Genomic DNA, 23090 nt, shown 5'->3' with positions numbered 1-23090 from the left:
GTGGGGAGTTTGATGGGGTACAGTGTGTGTGAGGGTGGGGAGTTGGATGGGGTACAGTGTGTGAGAGGGTGGGGAGTTGGATGGGGTACAGTGTGTGTGAGGGTGGGGAGTTGGATGGGGTACAGTGTGTGTGGGGGTGGGGAGTTGGATGGGGTACAGTGTGTGTGAGGGTGGGGAGTTGGATGGGGTACAGTGTGTGTGAGGGTGGGGAGTTGGATGGGGTACAGTGTGTGTGAGGGTGGGGAGTTGGATGGGGTACAGTGTGTGTGAGGGTGGGGAGTTGGATGGGGTACAGTGTGTGTGAGGGTGGGGAGTTGGATGGGGTATAGTGTGTGTGAGGGTGGGGAGTTGGATGGGTACAGTGTGTGTGATGGTGGGGAGTTGGATGGGGTACAGTGTGTGTGAGGGTGGGGAGTTTGATGGGGTACAGTGTGTGTGAGGGTGGGGAGTTGGATGGGGTACAGTGTGTGAGAGGGTGGGGAGTTGGATGGGGTACAGTGTGTGTGAGTGTGGGGAGTTGGATGGGGTACAGTGTGTGTGAGGGTGGGGAGTTGGATGGGGTACAGTGTGTGTGAGGGTGGGGAGTTGGATGGGGTACAGTGTGTGTGAGTGTGGGGAGTTGGATGGGGTACAGTGTGTGTGAGGGTGGGGAGTTGGATGGGGTACAGTGTGTGTGAGGGTGGGGAGTTGGATGGGGTATAGTGTGTGTGAGGGTGGGGAGTTGGATGGGTACAGTGTGTGTGATGGTGGGGAGTTGGATGGGGTACAGTGTGTGTGAGGGTGGGGAGTTGGATGGGGTACAGTGTGTGTGAGGGTGGGGAGTTGGATGGGGTACAGTGTGTGTGAGGGTGGGGAGTTGGATGGGGTACAGTGTGTGTGAGGGTGGGGAGTTGGATGGGGTATAGTGTGTGTGAGGGTGGGGAGTTGGATGGGTACAGTGTGTGTGAGGGTGGGGAGTTGGATGGGGTACAGTGTGTGTGAGGGTGGGGAGTTGGATGGGGTACAGTGTGTGTGAGGGTGGGGAGTTTGATGGGGTACAGTGTGTGTGAGGGTGGGGAGTTGGATGGGGTACAGTGTGTGAGAGGGTGGGGAGTTGTATGGGGTACAGTGTGTGAGAGGGTGGGGAGTTGGATGGAGTAGTGTGTGTGAGGGTGGGGAGTTGGATGGAGTACAGTGTGTGAGAGAGTGGGGAGTTGGATGGAGTAGTGTGTGTGAGGGTGGGGAGTTGGATGGAGTAGTGTGTGTGAGGGTGGGGAGTTGGATGGAGTAGTGTGTGTGAGGGTGGGGAGTTTGGGAACTGGAGCGGCAGCAGTATAAAAAGGTAAGCCCGAGCGCGGGTCGGCCTCACCAATCTCAGAGGGAGAGAAGTAAAAAGTAATCGAGGTGTGATGTTAGCACAAAGCATGTAAGTGATTGGTTGGGAGTATTTCTCTCTTTATTAAAAACGTTAACTCTGTGGTTTATAGTTTTTAAGGTCCCTGTGGTGTAGCCTGACAGTTTGTAAACCAGGGCCCTTAAATATATCATTTAAAAATAATAATAATAAATTAAATTAATTACATAAAATGGGAGAGCAGGTGATGTGTTACTGCTGCAATATGTGGGAGCTGGTGGACACCATTGACGTTCACAGTCATTACATTTGCACTAAGTGTTGGCTGCTCGAGGAACTCCGGCTCCGTGTTGATGAACTGGAGTCCGAGCTTCAAACACTGCGACACATCAGGGAGGGGGAGAGTTACCTGGACTCTGTGTTCCAGGAAGTAGTCACACCAATTAGATTAACTAATTCAGATGTAGCCCGTGGTCACGGACAGGAGGCTGTGACTATGATTGAGGCAGGTACGGGGATCCAGGAGGTAGTGTTGGAAGAGCCGCAGCCCTTGCTCTTGTCCAACAGGTTCGAGGCTCTTACTCCCTGTGGGGACGGGAACGGGGACTGCAGGGAGGATGAGCAACCTGGCCACAGCACCGTGGAACGGGGGGCCATTCAAGTTGGGGGAGTAAAAAGAAATGTTGTAGTGGTAGGGGATAGTATCATTCGGGGGATAGGTAGGGTTCTTTGCAGCCAAAAGCGAGAGTCCCGAAGGATGTGTTGCCTGCCCGGTGCCAGGGTTAAGGACATCTCCTCTGGGCTGGAGCGAAACTTGGAGTGGGAGGGGGAGGATCCAGTTGTCGTGGTCCATGTTGGTACTAACGACATAGATAGGACAAGGAAAGAGGTTCTGCTGAGGGAGTATGAGCAGCTAGGGGCCAAATTAAAAAACAGAACCACTTGGGTAATAATCTATTACCTGAGCCACGAACAAATTTGGCTAGGGCAAATAAAATCAGAGAGTTAAATGCGTGGCTCAAAGACTGGTGTGGGAGAAATGGGTTTTGCTTCTTGGGACACTGGCACCAGTACTGGGACAGGAGAGAGCTGTTCCATTGGGACAGGCTTCACTTGGCCAGTGCTGGGACTAGAATCCTGGCGAATTGAATAACTAGGGCTGTAGAGAGGGCTTTAAACTAATTGGTGGGGGGGAGGTTTCAAGAGAGCAAAAAATAAAAATGTCAGCGGAGAGGGCAATAGAGCAAGGTAGCAGTGGGGGAATTAAAAACCAGAGCGTGTCAGGAAGGGACAGAATGTATAAAGATAAAGGTAAAGTAGTAAAGGGGGTAAAAGCAGGAATAAATTGTCACAAAACATATTTAAAAGTTCTTTATCTGAATGCATGCAGCATTCGTAACAAAATAGACGAGTTGGCGGCACAAATAACTACACATGGGTATGATCTGGTGGCCATTACAGAAACATGGCTGCAAGGTGACCATGACTGGGAACTAAACATACAAGGGTATTTGACAATTAGGAAGGACAGACAGAAAGGAAAGGGAGGTGGGGTGGCTATGTTAATAAAGGATGGAATCACTGCAATAGTGAGAAATGATATTGGGTCAAAGGATCAGGATAGTGAAAAAGTTTGGGTGGAGATAAGGAATAATAAGGGGAAAAAGTCACTAGTGGGCGGAGTCTATAGGCGTCCTAACAGTTGCAACTCCGTTGGTCGGAGTATAAATCAGAAAATAGTTGGGGCTTGTAATAAGGGAACAGCTATAATCATGGGGGATTTTAAATTTCATATTGACTGGACAAATCAAATTGGGCAGGGCAGCCTTGAGGAAGAGTTCATAGAGTGCATTAGGGACGGGTTCCTTGAGCAGTATGTTACTGAAAACCAGGGGGCAGGCAATCTTAGATCTGGTCCTGTGTAATGAGACAGGATTAATAAAAAAATGTCCTAGTAAAGGATCCCCTTGGAATGAGTGACCATAACATGGTTGAATTCCAAATTCAGTTGGAGGGTGAGAGAGTTGGATCTCAAACCAGCGTACTAAGCTTAAATAAAGGAGACTATGAAGGTATGAGAGCAGAGTTGACTAAAGTGGACTGGGAAAACAGATTAAAGTGTAAGACGGTACATGACCAGTGGTGTACATTCAAGGAGATATTTCACAACTTTCAAGAAAAATATATTCCACTGAGGAAAATGGGGCATAAAAGAAAAGACAGCCATCCGTGGCTAAGTAAAGTAATAAAGGATAGTATCCGACTGAAAACAAGGGCATATAAAGTAGCCAAATCTAGTGGGAGGCAAAAGATTGGGAAGCATTTAAAAGCCAGCAAAGAATAACTAAAAGATTAATTAAGAAAGGGAAGATAGATTATGAAAGTAAACGAGCAAAAAATATAAAACCAGATAGCAAGAGTTTCTACAGCTATATAAAATGAAAAAGGGTGGCTAAAGTGAATGTTGGTCCCTTAGAGGACCAGACCGGGAAATTAGTGGTGGGGAACATGGAGATGGCAAAAACGCTGAACAAATATTTTGTATCAGTCTTCACAGTAGAGGACAGTAAAAATATCCCAACACTAGACAAACAGGGGGCTATAGGGGGGGAGGAGTTAAACACGATTAAAATCACTAAGGAAGTGGTACTCAGTAAGATAATGGGACTAAAGGCAGATAAATCCCCATGACCTGATGGCTTACATCCTAGGGTCTTGAGAGAAGTAGCGGTAGGGATTGTGGATGCATTAGTGGTAATTTTCCAAAACTCCCTGGATTCAGGAAAGGTCCCAGCAGATTGGAAAACTGCTAATGTAACGCCCTTATTTAAAAAGGGAAGTAGACAAAAGGCTGGAAACTATAGACCAGTTAGCCTAACATCTGTGGTTGGTAAAATGTTGGAGACCATTATTAAGGAAGCAGTAACAGGACATTTGGATAAGCATAATTTAATTGGACAGAGTCAGCATGGTTTTATGAAGGGGAAGTCATGTTTGACAAATTTGCTCGAATTCTTTGAGAACGTAACAGGGTGGATAAAGGGGAACCAGTGGATGTGGTGTATTTGGACTTCCAAAAGGCATTTGACAAGGTGCCACACAAAAGATTACTGCACTGGATAAAAAATCACGGGATTGGGGGTAATATACTGGCATGGGTGGAAGATTGGCTATCGAACAGAAAACAGAGAGTTGGGATAAATGGTTCATTCTCGGGTTGGCAATCAGTGACTAGTGGTGTTCCACAAGGGTCAGTGCTGGGACCCCAACTCTTTACAATCTATATTAACGATTTGGAGGAAGGGACCGAGTGCAACATATCCAAGTTTGCTGACGATACAAAGATGGGAGGGAAAGCAGTGAGTGAGGAGGACATAAAACACCTGCAAAAGGACATAGACAGGCTAAGTGAGTGGGCAGAAATTTGGCAGATGGAATATAATGTTGGAAAGTGAGGTTATGCACTTTGGCAGAAAAAATCAAAGAGCAAGTTATTATCTAAATGGAAAGAAACTGCAAAGTGCTACAGTACAAAGGGATCTGGGGGTCCTGGTGCATGAAACACAGAAGGTTAGTATGCAGGTACAGCAGGTGATCAGGAAGGGCAATGGAATCTTGGCTTTTATTGCAAGGGGGTTGGAGTATACAAGCAGGGAAGTCTTGCTGCAGTTATATAGGGTACTGGTGAGGCCGCACCTGGAATACTGCGTACAGTTTTGGTTTCCATATTTAAGAAAGGATATACTTGCTCTCGAGGCAGTTCAGAGGAGGTTCACTCGGTTGATTCTGGAGATGAGGGGGTTGACTTATGAGGGAAGGTTGAGTAGGTTGGCCCTCTACTCATTGGAATTCAGAAGAATGAGAGGCGATCTCATCGAAGCATATAAGATTGTGAGGGGACTTGATCGGGTGGATGCGGGGAGAATGTTTCCACTGATGGGTGAGACTAGAGCTAGGGGGCATAATCTTAGAATAAGGGGCTACCCTTTCAAAACTGAGATGAGGAGAAACTTCTTCAATCAGAGGGTAGTGAATCTGTGGAATTTGCTATCTCAGAGAGCTGTGGAAGCTGCGACATCAAATAAATTTAAAACGGAGATAGACAGTTTCCTAGCAGATAAGGGAATTAGGGGTAACGGGGAGCAGGCAGGGAAGTGGACGTGAGTCTAGGTTCGGATCAGCCATGATCCTATTGCATGGCGAAGCAGGCCCGAGGGGCTGTATGGCCTACTCCTGCTCCTACTACTTATGTTCTTTGTGTTCTTATGTTTGATGGGGTACAATGTGTGCGAGGGTGGGCTGTTGGATGGGGTACAGTGTGTGTGAAAGGGTGGGGAGTTGGATGGGGTACAGTGAGTGTGAATGTGGGGAGTTGGATGGGGTACAGTGTGTGTGAGGGTGGGGAGTTGGATGGGGTACAGTGTGTGTGAGGGTGGGGATTTGGATGGGGTACAGTGTGTGCGAGGGTGGGGAGTTGGATGGGGTACAGTGTGTGTGAGGGTGGGGAGTTGGATGGGGTACAGTGTGTGTGAGGGTGGGGAGTTGGATGGGGTACAGTGTGTGTGAGGGTGGGGAGTTGGATGGGGTAAAGTGTGTGAGAGGGGGTGGGGAGTTGGATGGGGTACAGTGTGTGTGAGGGTGGGGAGTTGGATGGGGTACAGTGTGTGTGAGGGTGGGGAGTTGGATGGGGTACAGTGTGTGTGAGGGTGGGGAGTTGGATGGGGTACAGTGTGTGAGAGGATGGGGAGTTGGATGGAGTACAGTGTGTGTGAGGGTGGGGAGTTGGATGGGGTACAGTGTGTGTGAGGGTGGGGAGTTGGATGGGGTACAGTGTGTGTGAGGGTGGGGAGTTGGATGGGGTACAGTGTGTGAGAGGGTGGGGAGTTGGATGGGGTACAGTGTGTGTGAGGGTGGGGAGTTGGATGGGGTACAGTGTGTGTGAGGGTGGGAAGTTGAATGGGGTACAGTGTGTGTGAGGGTGGGGAGTTGGATGGGGTACAGTGTGTGTGAGGGTGGGGAGTTGGATGGGGTACAGTGTGTGTGAGGGTGGGGAGTTGGATGGGGTACAGTGTGTGAGAGGGTGGGGAGTTGAATGAGGTACAGTGTGTGAGAGGGTGGGGAGTTGGATGGAGTACAGTGTGTGTGAGGGTGGGGAGTTGGATGGGGTACAGTGTGTGTGAGGGTGGGGAGTTGGATGGGGTACAGTGTGTGAGAGGGTGGGGAGTTGAATGGGGTATAGTGTGTGTGAGGGTGGGGAGTTGAATGGGGTACAGTGTGTGTGAGGGTGGGGAGTTGGATGGGGTACAGTGTGTGTGAGGGTGGGGAGTTGGATGGGGTACAGTGTGTGAGAGGGTGGGGAGTTGGATGGGGTACAGTGTGTGTGAGGGTGGGGAGTTGGATGGGGTACAGTGTGTGTGAGGGTGGGGAGTTGGATGGGGTACAGTGTGTGTGAGGGTGGGGAGTTGGATGGGGTAAAGTGTGTGTGAGGGTGGGGAGTTGGATGGGGTACAGTGTGTGAGAGGGTGGGGAGTTGGATGGGGTACAGTGTGTGTGAGGGTGGGGAGTTGGATGGGGTACAGTGTGTGTGAGGGTGGGGAGTTGGATGGGGTACAGTGTGTGAGAGGGTGGGGAGTTGAATGGGGTATAGTGTGTGTGAGGGTGGGGAGTTGAATGGGGTACAGTGTGTGTGGGGGTGGGGAGTTGGATGGGGTACAGTGTGTGTGAGGGTGGGGAGTTGGATGGGGTACAGTGTGTGTGAGGGTGGGGAGTTGGATGGGGTACAGTGTGTGTGAGGGTGGGGAATTGGATGGGGTACAGTGTGTGTGAGGGTGGGGAGTTGGATGGGGTACAGTGTGTGTGAGGGTGGGGAGTTGGATGGGGTACAGTGTGTGTGAGGGTGGGGAGTTGGATGGGGTACAGTGTGTGAGAGGGTGGGGAGTTGGATGGGGTACAGTGTGTGTGAGGGTGGGGAGTTGGATGGGGTACAGTGTGTGTGAGGGTGGGGAGTTGGATGGGGTACAGTGTGTGTGAGGGTGGGGAGTTGGATGGGGTACAGTGTGTGTGAGGGTGGGGAGTTGAATGGGGTACAGTGTGTGTGAGGGTGGGGAGTTGGATGGGGTACAGTGTGTGTGAGGCTGGGGAGTTGGATGGGGTACAGTGTGTGTGAGGGTGGGGAGTTGGATGGGGTACAGTGTGTGTGAGGGTGGGGAGTTGGATGGGGTACAGTGTGTGAGAGGGTGGGGAGTTGGATGGGGTACAGTGTGTGTGAGGGTGGGGAGTTGGATGGGGTACAGTGTGTGTGAGGGTGGGGAATTGGATGGGGTACAGTGTGTGTGAGGGTGGGGAGTTGGATGGGGTACAGTGTGTGTGAGGGTGGGGAGTTGGATGGGGTACAGTGTGTGAAGCAACGGCCTTCACGACACTGAAAAGATTAACTACGAGGGGAAAGAACAACCTCAGAGTGGCCCGCCCTCCCCCCAACATTGACAACTTACCAGGAGAAAATCTGCCTGGTCAGGAGGTGAACGAGCCACACAGTTCAAACCAGACACTAATCCCGGGGAACCACAGCCACACGATACAACTGACAAACCCCAGCATAACTACCAGGGAGGAAGCCACACATAGTCCCCCTGCCATTCCCAGCTCACCAAGAGAAGAGCAGCATAGCCAGGAAGTGAGTGAGCCTTCCAGGGCTGACCAGCTTAGCCAAGAAGCGAGTGAGCCTTCCAGGGCCGACCAGACACATACCCAGGGATCACACAGCCAGATACAACCAAAAGATAAATTTAATCAATTAGAGATAGAGATGGTGAAACTTAGAGAGGAGTTCCTCAAATTGAATGACGAACAAAAGCAGGAGAGGGAGAGACACAAGAGAGAGCTGAATCTACTTGAGAAACAGGTGAATCTACTTAGGAATCAGGTGAAAGAGCTGCAGGAAAAAGAAGAGAGCCATAGAGGAGAGATAACACCATTAGACCAGCAACCAGAGGCTAGAGATAAGACAAGACAGAACCGGACGGAACGGCTGCACTCCCACACGGAACAAAAGCAACAGACACACAATACAAGGGGTGCCACACAGACCGACCAGCATACTGATTCGCAATCTTCCCCCACCACCGTGGAACCACAAGCGAGCCGCTCACAAGAGGTACGCACACACCAGACACCCCAGCCCAGCACACACACTATGAGTCCAGGCAAAAGCCACCAGACAGTAAACACAAACAAGGCTGACGTCGTAATACTCAGATTCAAATGGGAAATTTCTATGGGAGAAAAAGCTCCTCCCTAGAAGTAAAGTAGAAAAGATTTGGTGCCCAACAACAGACAGAGCCATGGGATGGCTGACCAAAGCCAGATTAGGCTCCCCCCAACACAATAATACACACGGGCACAAATGACCTAAAGGCCAAACAGAAAGAGGTAGCAACATCGCTCAGAGCAATGATTAGGAAGGCAAGCAGTACATTTCCAAACACAAGAATCACTGTTTCCACAATATTGCCGAGAACAGACTTCAACAACAACACAATTCATGAGATAAATGCCAGCATAGCAAGAGACTGCGAATCAAACCACAACGTACACCTGGCCGAACACCCCGCCCTCGATGAGGAATGTCTTTACGACCGCGTCCACATCCAAAGGCAAAGAATATCGATCTTTGCTAAAGCCCTGAAGGACGTTGCTTTTAACCGGGTCCATACCCAGACTCCAAGAGGACCCCCCCCCCGACCACCAGAGATCAGCGGGGTACATATCAGGAACACTACAAAGACCACCACCACACCAACCGAGACCAGAGAGGATCAACAATATCAGACCTGCACCACTCCTGTCCCACAGGGGAATAGGACCGCCCCCAGCCAGACAGAGGGAGAGATGCACAGGACGTACGCAATACCTCAGACAGAAACAATCCATTAAGAGACAATAAGCAGATGTGCAGCAGCATCTACTTCCGCCTTATGGATCAAGGACTAATTAATAGAAAGAACTGTAACCAAATTGTATTAACTTTTATGGACAACTGAGGTGATCTTTTTTTTCCCCACACTTAGACACGACAAACACGTACCACTCTTTAACCTATCATAGTAAAAGATCAAACTTAACATGAAATCCTTATATATTTTGACCTGGAATATCCAAGGTCTACGCTCTTCAGTGCTAGAAGTGAAGAGTAGGACCACAGAGTTCATAGAAGAAACTAAAGATCTAGATATTATCATTTTACAGGAAACTTGGTATAAAGGAAAAGGACACACTGGCTGTCCCCAAGGGTACACTGAGCTAGTGGTCCCCTCCAATAAATTACCAAGTGTAACCCAAGGCAGAGACTCCAGAGGCATACTGATCTGGTTTAAAACAGAACTTAAGAATTACATCAAATTTATAAAAAAGGGCGAAAACCATATGTGGCTCAAACTTGAGAGGGAGATTATCTCAAACACCCAAGATGTTTACATTTGCGTACTTTATATCCCTCCAATCGATTCCCCGTACTACAAAGAGGACACCTTCTCCAACATGGAGGGGGAAATTATCCAATACCAGGCCCAGGGGAACGTGTTGATCTGTGGGGACCTCAATTCAAGAACGGGCGAAGAACCAGACTTCACCAATAATCAGGGAAACAATTACGTTTTCGGGAATAACCACTTTGACATCCCTTCCCTTCCATACAGGCATAACTGCGACAAGCAGTCAAATACCAACGGAAAACAACTACTACAGCTCTGTCGAAACCTGGGTCTGTACATTGTCAATGGTAGGTTCATAGGAGACCTCCTAGGAAGATCGACCTATTGCTCACCTCTTGGCTGCAGCACAGTAGACTATATGATTACAGACTTAGACCCATCCTCTTTCAGAGCATTCACAGTCAAACCACAAACAACACTGTCAGATCACAGTCAAATTCCTATGTTTCTCAAAAAGACAGAAACAAACATAGAAACACAACCCAGTAAACTGTACAACACCAAAAAATCGTACAGATGGGCCAAAAATGACACGGAAAAATACCAGAAAACAGTTAGCAATGCATCAACTCAAGCTCTCTTAGACACCTTTCTGGATAACATATACACTCACAATAAAGAAGGCGTAAACCAGGCAGTTAGTAAACTAAACAATATTTTTGATAATTTGGCAACAAATGCAAACTTGAAAGCTCGCAAGAACAAACCCAAAACAAAAAACTATGAAAAATGGTTTGACCATGATTGCCATAACATGAGGAAAAAACTTAGAAAACTATCAAACCAAAAACACAGACATCCAGAAAACGAGGAATTACGCCTTACTTATTGTCAGACACTAACACAATACAGAAACACACTCAGAACCAAAAAAGAGCAATTTATTAAGAATACACTCAGCTCCATGGAGGAATCCATTGATTCCAATTGTTTCTGGGACAACTTGAAAACACTACACAAAAAACAACACGACGATTTGTCCATTCAAAATGGGGACACATGGGTAAACCACTTTGAAAAATTATACCAGAAAAACACACTAAGGCCAGAGCAACACCAAATACGCAAAAAACTGGAAAAGCTTGAATTGGCCATAAAAGATAACCAAAACCCGCTAGACGCCATAATAACAGAAAAAGAACTTCTTGAAAAACTCAAGGACCTGCGACCAGGAAAAGCTTGCGGGACAGACGGCATACTAAACGAGATGATTAAACACGCAGACGACAAAATGAAACTAGCTATCCTAAAACTCTTCAACTTGGTTCTGAGTGTCGGTTATTTCCCTGACATCTGGAACAAAGGACTCATAACACCCATATACAAAAGTGGGGACAAAATCGACCCAAACTATCGAGGCATCTGTGTAAACAGTAACCTGGGGAAGGTATTCTGTAGCATCATAAACAAAAGACTTATAAACTTCCTTGAGGAGCACAATGTCTTGAGTAAAAGCCAAATTGGATTCCTGCCAAACTATAGAACATCCGATCATATCTTCACCCTACAGACCCTAATTGACAAACACGTTCACCATAACAAAAGCAAAATCTACGCATGCTTTGTAGATTTCCAGAAGGCTTTCGACTCCATCTGGCATGACGGTTTATTCCTGAAACTTATCGAAAACGGGGTAGGAGGGAAAACATATGATGTAATTAAATCAATGTATACAAACAATAAATGTGCAGTTAAAATTGGAGACAAACAAACAAAATACTTCCCACAGGGGCGGGGGGTGACGCAGAGCTCACCAATCTCACCGACACTCTTTAATATTTACATTAATGGATTGGCAAAACTACTTGAACAATCTACAGCACCTGGCCTCACCCTATATGAATCCAAGGTTAAATTCCTCCTCTATGCAGACGACCTGGTTCTGCTGTCACCAACTAAGGAGGGTCTACAGCAGAACCTGGACCTGCTGGAGTCGTACTGCCAGACTTGGGCCCTGACAATAAATCCCCAAAAAACCAAAGTCCTTGTGTTCCAGCAAAGACCCAAACATCAGGGACCCAAAATAAATTTCACAGTAGGAACAACCAAAATTGAACAAACCACTCACTACACATACTTGGGCTTAAAAATCAGTTCTACGGGAAACTTCAAACTGGCTGTGAATGAACTGAAAGAGAAAGCAAGAAGGGCTTTCTATGCCATCAAAAAATCAATCCAAATAGAAATCCCAATTAGCATTTGGCTCAAAATTTTCAAATCAGTAATTGAACCAATTGCACTCTATGGCAGTGAGGTATGGGGACCGCTAACACAACAAGAATTTGCAAAATGGGACAAACACCCAATTGAGATCCTACATGCAGAATTCTGTAAAAGTATCCTCCGGACTCAAAGGAAAACAGTAAACAATGCATGCAGGGCGGAACTAGGCCAATATCCATTAATAATCACTATCCAAAAAAGAGCCACCTAATTTTGGAATCACCTACAAATGAGCAACCCCCAATGCTATCACTACGACGCCCTGAAATGCCAAGAGCTGACCATAAAGAAAAATACCCTCAGTCAACTAGTCCTGGGACTCAGTGAAGTAACTACTAACAACACTAACAATAACCAGTCCCAGGACAGTGACAGGGTAACACAAAGAATTCGACCCAACACAATTGTCGCTAAGCAAAAGGAAAAATATCTGACATATTGGGCAGAAACAACGAAAACCCAAAGCAAACTCAATTGCTACTTGGCCCTAAACAGACAATACAACATAGCTGATTACCTGACCATGGTAAAGGATAACAAACTGAGAAGAACCTTGACAAGGTACAGACTTAGCGAACATAGCCTAGCGATCGAAAAAGGCAGACACAGGCAAACCAGGCTGCCAAGAGAAGACAGGATATGCTCTCACTGCAGTCTGGGAGTAGTTGAGACAGAGATGCACTTCCTCACAGCCTGTGGAAAATATCAGGACATCAGGGAGAATTTCTACCAAAAATTCTCCCAAATATGCCCTGAATTCAGAAATCTGAATGACAACCAAAAACTCCCTTTCCTACTGGGGGAGGAGAGAAGCTGTGTAACACTGGCGGCACACTATGTTACAGCTTGCCATGAACAGAGGGACAACCAGTAAACTAAGACAAGAATATATACAAACAAGGCGAATGTATATTTATAAACTGTATGAATAGAACCGCGTTTATGTGTTCAACCATAAATGTATTCTGATGCTTTGGCAACATAAGATGTACCTTATCATGCCAATAAAGCGATTTGAATTGTGAATTGTGAGGGTGGGGAGTTGGATGGGGTACAGTGTGTGTGAGGGTGGGCAGTTGGATGGGGTACAGTGTGTGTGAGGGTGGGGAGTTGGATGGGGTACAGTGTGTGTGAGGGTGGGGAGTTGGATGGGGTACAGTGTGTGTGAGAGTGGGGAGTTGGATGGGGTGCAGTGTGTGTGAGGGTGGGGAGTTCGATGGGGTACAGTGTGTGTGAGGGTGGGGAGTTGGATGGTGTAAAGTGTGTGTGAGGGTGGGGAGTTGGGTGGGGTACAGTGTGTGTGAGGGTGGGGAGTTGGATGGGGTACAGTGTGTGAGGGTGGGGAGTTGGATGGGGTACAGTGTGTGTGAGGGCGGGGAGTTGGATGGGGTACAGTGTGTGTGAGGGTGGGGAGTTGGATGGGGTACAGTGTGTGTGAGGGTGGGGAGTTGGATGGGGTACAGTGTGTGTGAGGGTGGGGAGTTGGATGGGGTACAGTGTGTGAGAGGGTGGGGAGTTGGATGGGGTACAGTGTGTGTGAGGGTGGGGAGTTGGATGGGGTCCAGTGTGTGTGAGGGTGGGGAGTTGGATGGGGTCCAGTGTGTGTGAGGGTGGGGAGTTGGATGGGGTCCAGTGTGTGTGAGGGTGGGGAGTTGGACGGGGTACAGTGTGTGTGAGGGTGGGGAGTTGGATGGTGTAAAGTGTGTGTGAGGGTGGGGAGTTGGATGGGGTACAGTGTGTGTGAGGGTGGGGAGTTGGATGGGGTACAGTGTGTGTGAGGGTGGGGAGTTGGATGGGGTACAGTGTGTGTGAGGGCGGGGAGTTGGATGGGGTACAGTGTGTGTGAGGGTGGGGAGTTGGATGGGGTACAGTGTGTGAGAGGGTGGGGAGTTGGATGTGGTACAGTGTGTGTGAGGGTGGGGAGTTGGATGGGGTACAGTGTGTGTGAGGGTGGGGAGTTGGATGGGGTACAGTGTGTGTGAGGGTGGGGAGTTGGATGGGGTACAGTGTGTGAGAGGGTGGGGAGTTGGATGTGGTACAGTGTGTGTGAGGGTGGGGAGTTGGATGGGGTACAGTGTGTGTGAGGGTGGGGAGTTGGATGGGGTACAGTGTGTGTGAGGGTGGGGAGTTGGATGGGGTACAGTGTGTGTGAGGGTGGGGAGTTGGCTGGGGTACAGTGTGTGTGAGGGTGGGGAGTTGGATGGGGTACAGTGTGTGTGAGGGTGGGGAGTTGGATGGGGTACAGTGTGTGTGAGGGTGGGGAGTTGGATGGGGTACAGTGTGTGTGAGGGTGGGGAGTTGGATGGAGTTGTGTGTGAGGGTGGGGAGTTGGATGGGGTACAGTGTGTGTGAGGGTGGGGAGTTGGATGTGGTACAGTGTGTGTGAGGGTGGGGAGTTGGATGTGGTACAGTGTGTGTGAGGGTGGGGAGTTGGATAGAGTACAGTGTGTGTGAGGGTGGGGAGTTGGATGTGGTACAGTGTGTGTGAGGGTGGGGAGTTGGATGTGGTACAGTGTGTGTGAGGGTGGGGAGTTGGATAGAGTACAGTGTGTGTGAGGGTGGGGAGTTGGATGTGGTACAGTGTGTGTGAGGGTGGGGAGTTGGATGTGGTACAGTGTGTGTGAGGGTGGGGAGTTGGATGGGGTACAGTGTGTGTGAGGGTGGGGAGTTGGATGGGGTACAGTGTGTGAGAGGGAGTGGGGAGTTGGATGGGGTACAGTGTGTGTGAGGGTGGGGAGTTGGATGTGGTACAGTGTGTGTGAGGGTGGGGAGTTGGATGGGGTACAGTGTGTGTGAGGGTGGGGAGTTGGATGGGATACAGTGTGTGTGAGGGTGGGGAGTTGGATGGGGTTTGGATTTGGGAGGATAACCGTTTTGGTAACCTTTGGGAAAGTTTTATCCATGACTGTTCCAAATATATTAAAATCAAACGTTAATTATAAAGTGCTGAATTTTAATCAGCATGCTTCATTTTTAACGTGAACATTTTTAACTTTTCATGAGAATATTCCCAATACCCACCAATCATCTCCATTTATCAGTTTACATCCAGTTCAGGCCTTCACACCTGATGCTTTCTCCTGCAGTGCCTAAAGGAGTGTCGGAGCTTCAGTTACAAAGACCCTGGGGGGGGGGGATCGTCACCCCAGAAAAACGGGCAGGTTGGGGTCGGGGTCAGGGTCGCATGGGAGGTTAAAGTGTTAAAAACTGGTTCTTGAATCCAACCTGCTTCCTATACGCCCAGTTCCGGTGGTAACGGAGGCGGGTTGGGTTGGGGGGGCGGGGGAGTGGGCAGCCAATCTGCTCCCAGGAGGCAGATTAGTCATTTAAATATTTTACTGAGGCTCCGTGCCTAATGGTGACCCACCCTGACAAATCTGACTCTGGCTGGTCGGGTTTTTCTGGCCTTAGGCAACTCACCAGCTAAAATAAGGCGAGGACAACTGGATCCTTGAGGTAAGTGCCTTCCCAGCTCCGGTGCTCCTGGGTTTCCCGACCACTTTTTACCCCGCCCCCCGCTCTCTACCAACCTCCTCTAATTAAAATTCCAACCCTTGATTTCTCTTGAATAATCTGGAGGGACCGCTCTTCCTATGCTGTTTTCCCAACTTGACTGCTTCCCTAGGTTGGCATTATTATTGATCAACCCTAGCCTTCTGCTGTTGGGGGTGCTAAAGCACTCCCGGGATAGGGTTTGGCTGTGGCTGTTGGGGGTGCTAAAACACTCCCGGGATAGGCTTTGGCTCTGGCTGTCTGAGGGAAACAAATATAATAGCGAGAGTTGGTATCCTGCAGGCTGCGCCAGCCCTCGTGGGACTTAGTTCGAGGCAGGATGCCTGATTAGAAGTCTCCCCATGCGGCGATGTGCTTTTGGGGAAGGAAGGCAGAATGGCAAATTTGCATCTGTGACTTAACCACGCACAGATGAATAATCCCTGTAACAATTGTTAGGCTTGGAATAGAGAATCCAGCACAGATACAACTCCCCCTTATATCTGATGAAAGGTCATTGACCTTTCTCTCTCCACAGATGTTGCCTGAGCTGCTGAGTGTTTCCAGCATTTTCTGTTTTTATTTTAGATTTCCAGCATCTGCAGCATTTTGCTTTTCCCCCTTATATTATTGGTTAGATCTGGCACATCAGAAACCAGAACAATGTGATGGAATACTCTCCACTTGCCTGGATGAATGCAGCTCCAACAACACTCAACAAGCTCGGCTCCATCCAGGACAAAGAAGCCCGCTTGATTGGCACCTCATCCACCACTTTAAACATTCACTGCCTCCACCACCGGCGTACCGTAGCTGCAGTGTGTACCATCTACAAGATGCACTGCAGCAACTCACCAAGGCTTCTTCGGCAGCACCTCCCAAACCCGCGACCTCTTCCACCTCGAAGGACAAGGGCAGCAGGAGCACCACCACCTCCAAGTTCCCCTCCAAGTCACACATCTTCCTGATTTGGAAATATATCGCCGATCCTTCATTGTCGCTGGGTTAAAATCCTGGAACTCCCTCTCTAACAGCACTGAGGGAGTACCTTCACCACATGGACTGCAGCGGTTCAAGAAGGCGGCTCACCACCACCTTCTCAAGGGCAACTGGGGATGGGCAATAAATGCTGGCCTTGCTCGTGACACCCTTAACCCAAGAAGGAATGAAAAGCCCAGAACAATTGTCATTGGAAGTGGTTTAGTAAAAGGAATGATATTAGTGGCAGACACGTAATGGTTAAAGACCAGCTCATCGCAAACCATCAGCCAAGCAGTTAGTAACAGTGAATTATATATTCATCAAAGTTTACGGTATGCAGCAGACTGAAAGACAGCAAGCCGAAGATTGGCAGAAACAAAAGGTGACTACCTCAGTGTTGACGTCATCAGAAGGCTCGATACCAGCATACTGAAGTTTAAGAAAAAACTTGTATCAGGAATTTGAGGATGTGTCATTACCATAAACCATATTTAGACCAAAGAGTGACTCCTGCCGACTGACTTCAGTTTCACAATCCTCACACCTGATTGCTACTTATTTATCCCATAGTTATCTCCTGGGCCTGCTGGTACTCTGCTGTCGAGCTGTCTCAACGAGCTCACTGCACAGTCGCTTATCTCTGCTGCACTGTAGGTTCACAGCACTGTTCAATCTGCCCCGTTCATCATTATTACAACAAGAGCACCAGGCAGTACTGGTAGCTACAGCACAGCACCCTCATTCGGCTTTACACTTGAAAATATCAACGCCAAGTTATACTTCAGGCCCATTGCACTTTTGAGAGAGAGAGAGCAAAAAAGAGAAAGATAGAGAAAGAGAAGTAAAAGAAAGAGAGAGAACAAAAGAAAGAGGGAGGGAGGTTGGGAAGGAGGAAGAAGGGAAGGAAGGACGGAAGGAAGGTTCTCCTACAACCCCCTCCCCCCATTCTTCCTTTTTTAAAGACAGACCTCATAGAGGGCTACAGCTCTCAGATACCAGGAGCCCTCTGATTCCTAACTGAGGGCCCATTCTTCTCAATGAGGCTGGCAGATTATTGATGTGAAACATCACAGTCGAGTCCAATGCCCCACATACTTCCCCGGTCACGGAGCAACCTGGGCTGAAGAATAGAAGCCACAACTGTTTCTTTTAAAGAAAAAAATTAAGATGGACAATATTCAAACTTTGGAGTGATCAAGAAAGGTTAGTGATGTCATTACACCTGATTCCTTGAACTCATAGCAACCTCTCCTGTCCTCTGTACCTATTCTCCATCCCTCAGTCAGCCATGAGTCAGTGAGGCAGGTCTCTGCCTCGCCACCATCACCAGTTACTTCTAGTTAGAGGGAGATGGTCCTTGAGACGTAACATGGACCTATAAGTCCAATCACAGCTTTCCTTAACATGCATGTATATTTCTATATATTTAAGAAGGAGATAAATAGATTTCTAGACACAAAAGGCATCATGGGTTATGGGGAGAGAGTGGGAATATGGTATATTGAGATAAAGGATCGGCCATGATCATATTGAATGGCGGAGCAGGCTCAAAGGGCCGAATGGCCTACTCCCACTCCTATTTTTCTATCTTTCCATGTTTCTATGCAACCCAACATTTCCAGCTCCTAGTATACTGTCAGGTTGCTACACGTGGCTCGGGTAGGCCTTGGCAAGTTGGACTATCTGCTCGAATTACTACCTGATAGGGAAAAAACACCATCATTCAACTTACTGAAGATTCGTCCTTTTTCTTCCAAGGCTTCACGTTCCGCCCTTCTCCACCATCTGAAGCCCCAGCTCTTGAAGGCTGTCCAGGAAACACCAGATTTACTGCGGAATTTGGAGACTCTGATGTGGAGGCTCTGGCTGCAGAAAGGTTAAAATATCTCCTTACGTGTTTAAGTATGAAAATATAGCCACAGTAAAATAAGACATGCACACCCTAACACACACAAACCAACACACACAAACCAACACACACACACCAACACACACACACCAACACAAACACCCTAACACACACACACCAACACACACACCCTAACACACACACACCAACACACACACCCTAACACACACACACCAACACACACACACCAACACACACACACCAACACACACACACCAACACACACACACCAACACACACACCCTAACACACACACACCAACACACACACACCAACACACACCGACACACACACAGCAACACACACACACCAACACACACACACCAACACACACACACACACACTAAAACACACACACCCTAACACACACACCGACACACACACCCTAACACACACACATCAACACACACACACCCTAACACACACCCTAACACACACACCAAAACACACTCACCGACACACACACACCAACACACACACCAACACACACACACCAACAACACCCTAACACACACACACCAACACACACACCCTAACACACACACCCTAACACACACACACCAACACACACACACCAACACACACACACCAACACACACACACCAACACACACACCAACACACACACCGACACACACAGAGCAACACACACACACCAACACACACACACCAACACACACTAAAACACACACCGACACGCACACATCAACACACACACACCAACACACACACCCTAACACACACCCTAACACACACACCAAAACACACACCAACACACACACAGCAACACCAACACCAACACACACGCACACCAACACACACGCACACCAACACACACGCACACCAACACACAGATACCAACACACACACACACCAACAAACACACACCAACACATGCACACCAACACACACACCAACACACAAACCCCAACACACACACACCCCAACACACACACATAAACATACACACACACACACCAACACACACACACCAACACCAATGCAACAACACACACCAACACCAACACACACACACACATCAACACATACACACCAACACAAACACACCAACACCAACACACACACACCAACACACACACACACCAATACACACACACACCAACACTCCAACACCAACACACACACACCAACACAAACACCACACCCCAACACACACAGAGCAACACACACACACCAACACACACACACCCTAACACACACACCGACACACACACCCTAACAAGCACACATCAACACACACACACACGCTAACACACACACCCTAACACACACACCAACACACACACCAACACACACACACCAACACACACACACCCCATCACACACACATAAACACACAAACACGCACCAACACCAACAAACACAACACACACAGACCAACACAAACACACCAACACACACACCAACACACACCCCAACACCAACACACCAACACACACACCAACACACACACCAGCACACACACACCAACACACACCAACACCAACACACACCAACACCAACACACACACACACCAACACACATACACACCAACACACACACATACACAGACCAACACACAGACACCAACACACACACACGCCAAGAAACACACACCAACACATGCACACCAACACACACACCAACACACACACACACCCCATCACACACACATAAACACACACACACACCAACACCAACAAACACAACACACACACACCAACACCAACGCAACACACACCAACACCAACACACACACACACACCAATACACACACACACCCCATCACACACACATAAACACACACACACACACCAACACACACCAACACCAACACACACACACCAACACCAACGCAACAACACACACCAACACACACACACACCAACACACCAACACACACACACACCAACACACACACCAACACACACACATACACAGACCAACACACAGACACCAACACACACACCAACACACACCCCAACACCAACACACCAACACACACACAACACCAACACACCAACACACTCACCAACACACACACCAGCACACACACACCAACACACACCAACACCAACACACACCAACACCAACACACACACACACCAACACACATACACACCAACACACACACATACACAGACCAACACACAGACACCAACACACACACACGCCAAGAAACACACACCAACACATGCACACCAACACACACACCAACACACACACACACCCCATCACACACACATAAACACACACACACACCAACACCAACAAACACAACACACACACACCAACACCAACGCAACACACACCAACACCAACACACACACACACACCAATACACACACACACCCCATCACACACACATAAACACACACACACACACCAACACACACCAACACCAACACACACACACCAACACCAACGCAACAACACACACCAACACACACACACACCAACACACCAACACACACACACACCAACACACACACCAACACACACACATACACAGACCAACACACAGACACCAACACACACACACGCCATCAAACACACACCAACACATGCACACCAACACACACACCAACACACACACACCCCATCACACACACATACACACACACACCAACACCAACACACACCAACACCAACAAACACAACACACCAACACCAACGCAACAACACACACCAACACCAACACACACACACACACCAATACACACACACACCAACACCAACACACACACCAACACAGCAACACACACACACACCAACACCAACACATACACAAACACACACCAACACACACCAACACACACACCAACACACCAACAACACACACACATGCACCAATACACACACCAGCACACACACACCAACACCAAAACACCAACGCACACACACACCAACACACACACACAATACACACACACCAACACACACACACCAAAACACACAGACACCAACACACACACACACACAAACACCCAGACACCAACACACACACACCAACACACACACACCAACACTTACACACCAACACCCACCAACACCAACACACACACCAACACACCAACACACACACACCAATACACACACCAATACATACCAACACACACACCAACACGAATGCATAGACACCAACACACCAACAGCAACACCAACACAGACCAACAAAAACACCAACCGCAACACACCAACACACACACCAACACCAACACACACATGCCAGCACACATGCCAGCACACACACACCAGCACACACACACCAGCACACCCGCACACACCAACACACACACCAACAAACACACCATCACCAACACACACACGAACAACACACACACACACACACACACACCAACACACACACCAACACGAATGCACACACACCAACACCAACACACACACAAACCAACACACATGCCAACACACACCAAAACCAACACACCAACACACACACCAACAACACACCAACACCAACACACACACCAACACACACCAACACTAACACACACACACCAACACCAACACACACCAATACATACACATCAGCACACACACACCAACACACACACACCGAAACCAACACACACCAACACCAACATACACACACACACCAACACACACACGAACACCAACACACACCAACACCAACACACCAGCACACACATCAACACACAAACGAACACCAACACACACACAGCAACACACCAACACACTCACACACACACCAACACACACAAACCAACACTCACACAACACAAACACCAGCACACACAAATCAACACACACACACCAACAAACACCAACACACACACACACACACACACATTCCAGCGCACACACACACCAGCACCACCAACACAACAACAGACACACACCAACACACACAACACCAACAAACGCACACACAACCACCAACACACACAAACAGCAACACACACACACACCAACACAGACACACCAACACACACACACCAAAACACACCAACACTAACACCAACACACACACACACCAACACACACCAACACATATCACCACCAAAACACACACACCATCACACGTCAACACCAACACACACACACCAACACAAACACACACCAACAGACCAACACACACATCAATACCAACACACACACCCACCAACACACACACACCAATGTCAACACACACCAACACCAACACACCAACACTCACACACAAACCAACACACACGAACAGACACACACCAACACCAGCACACGCCAACACCAACACACACCAACACCAACACACACACAAACACACACACCAGCACACACACACCAGCACATGCACACCAACACACGCACACCAACACCAACACACTCCAACACACCAACACACACACACCAACACCAACACACCAACACCAACACAGACCTACAAACACACCAACCGCAACACAACACACACACCAACACACACACACACACTAACACACACTAACACACACACACACATGAACTCACACACACACCAACACACACACACCATCACTCACCAACACCAACACACCAATACACATCCTCAATACACACACACCAACACACACACACCAACACACACACACCAACAGACACAAGCTAACACACCAACACACACCAACACCAACACACACACTAACACCAACACAACAAT

The 23090-nt window shown here is 48.4% G+C and overlaps 1 protein-coding gene across 1 annotated transcript in view; it reads right to left on the bottom strand.

Moving 5' to 3' along the window:
* LOC147108431 (mitotic interactor and substrate of PLK1-like) overlaps positions 1–23090 on the bottom strand; it is a 440619-nt gene that overhangs the window by 57481 nt on the left and 360048 nt on the right. The window contains exons 3-4 of the mRNA XM_086005068.1: positions 18254–18387; positions 16912–16950 (exon numbers count right to left, since the gene is read on the bottom strand). Of these exons, the coding sequence (XP_085861194.1) occupies positions 16912–16950; positions 18254–18387 (173 nt within the window). The remainder of the gene's footprint in view (positions 1–16911; positions 16951–18253; positions 18388–23090) is intronic.

This window comes from Somniosus microcephalus, chromosome 13 (genome assembly GCF_052327205.1).
Source record: "Somniosus microcephalus isolate GS21.2 chromosome 13, FLI_Smic_1.0, whole genome shotgun sequence".
Classification (NCBI taxonomy): domain Eukaryota; kingdom Metazoa; phylum Chordata; class Chondrichthyes; order Squaliformes; family Somniosidae; genus Somniosus; species Somniosus microcephalus.
This window is presented reverse-complemented; position numbering and strand designations above follow the sequence as displayed.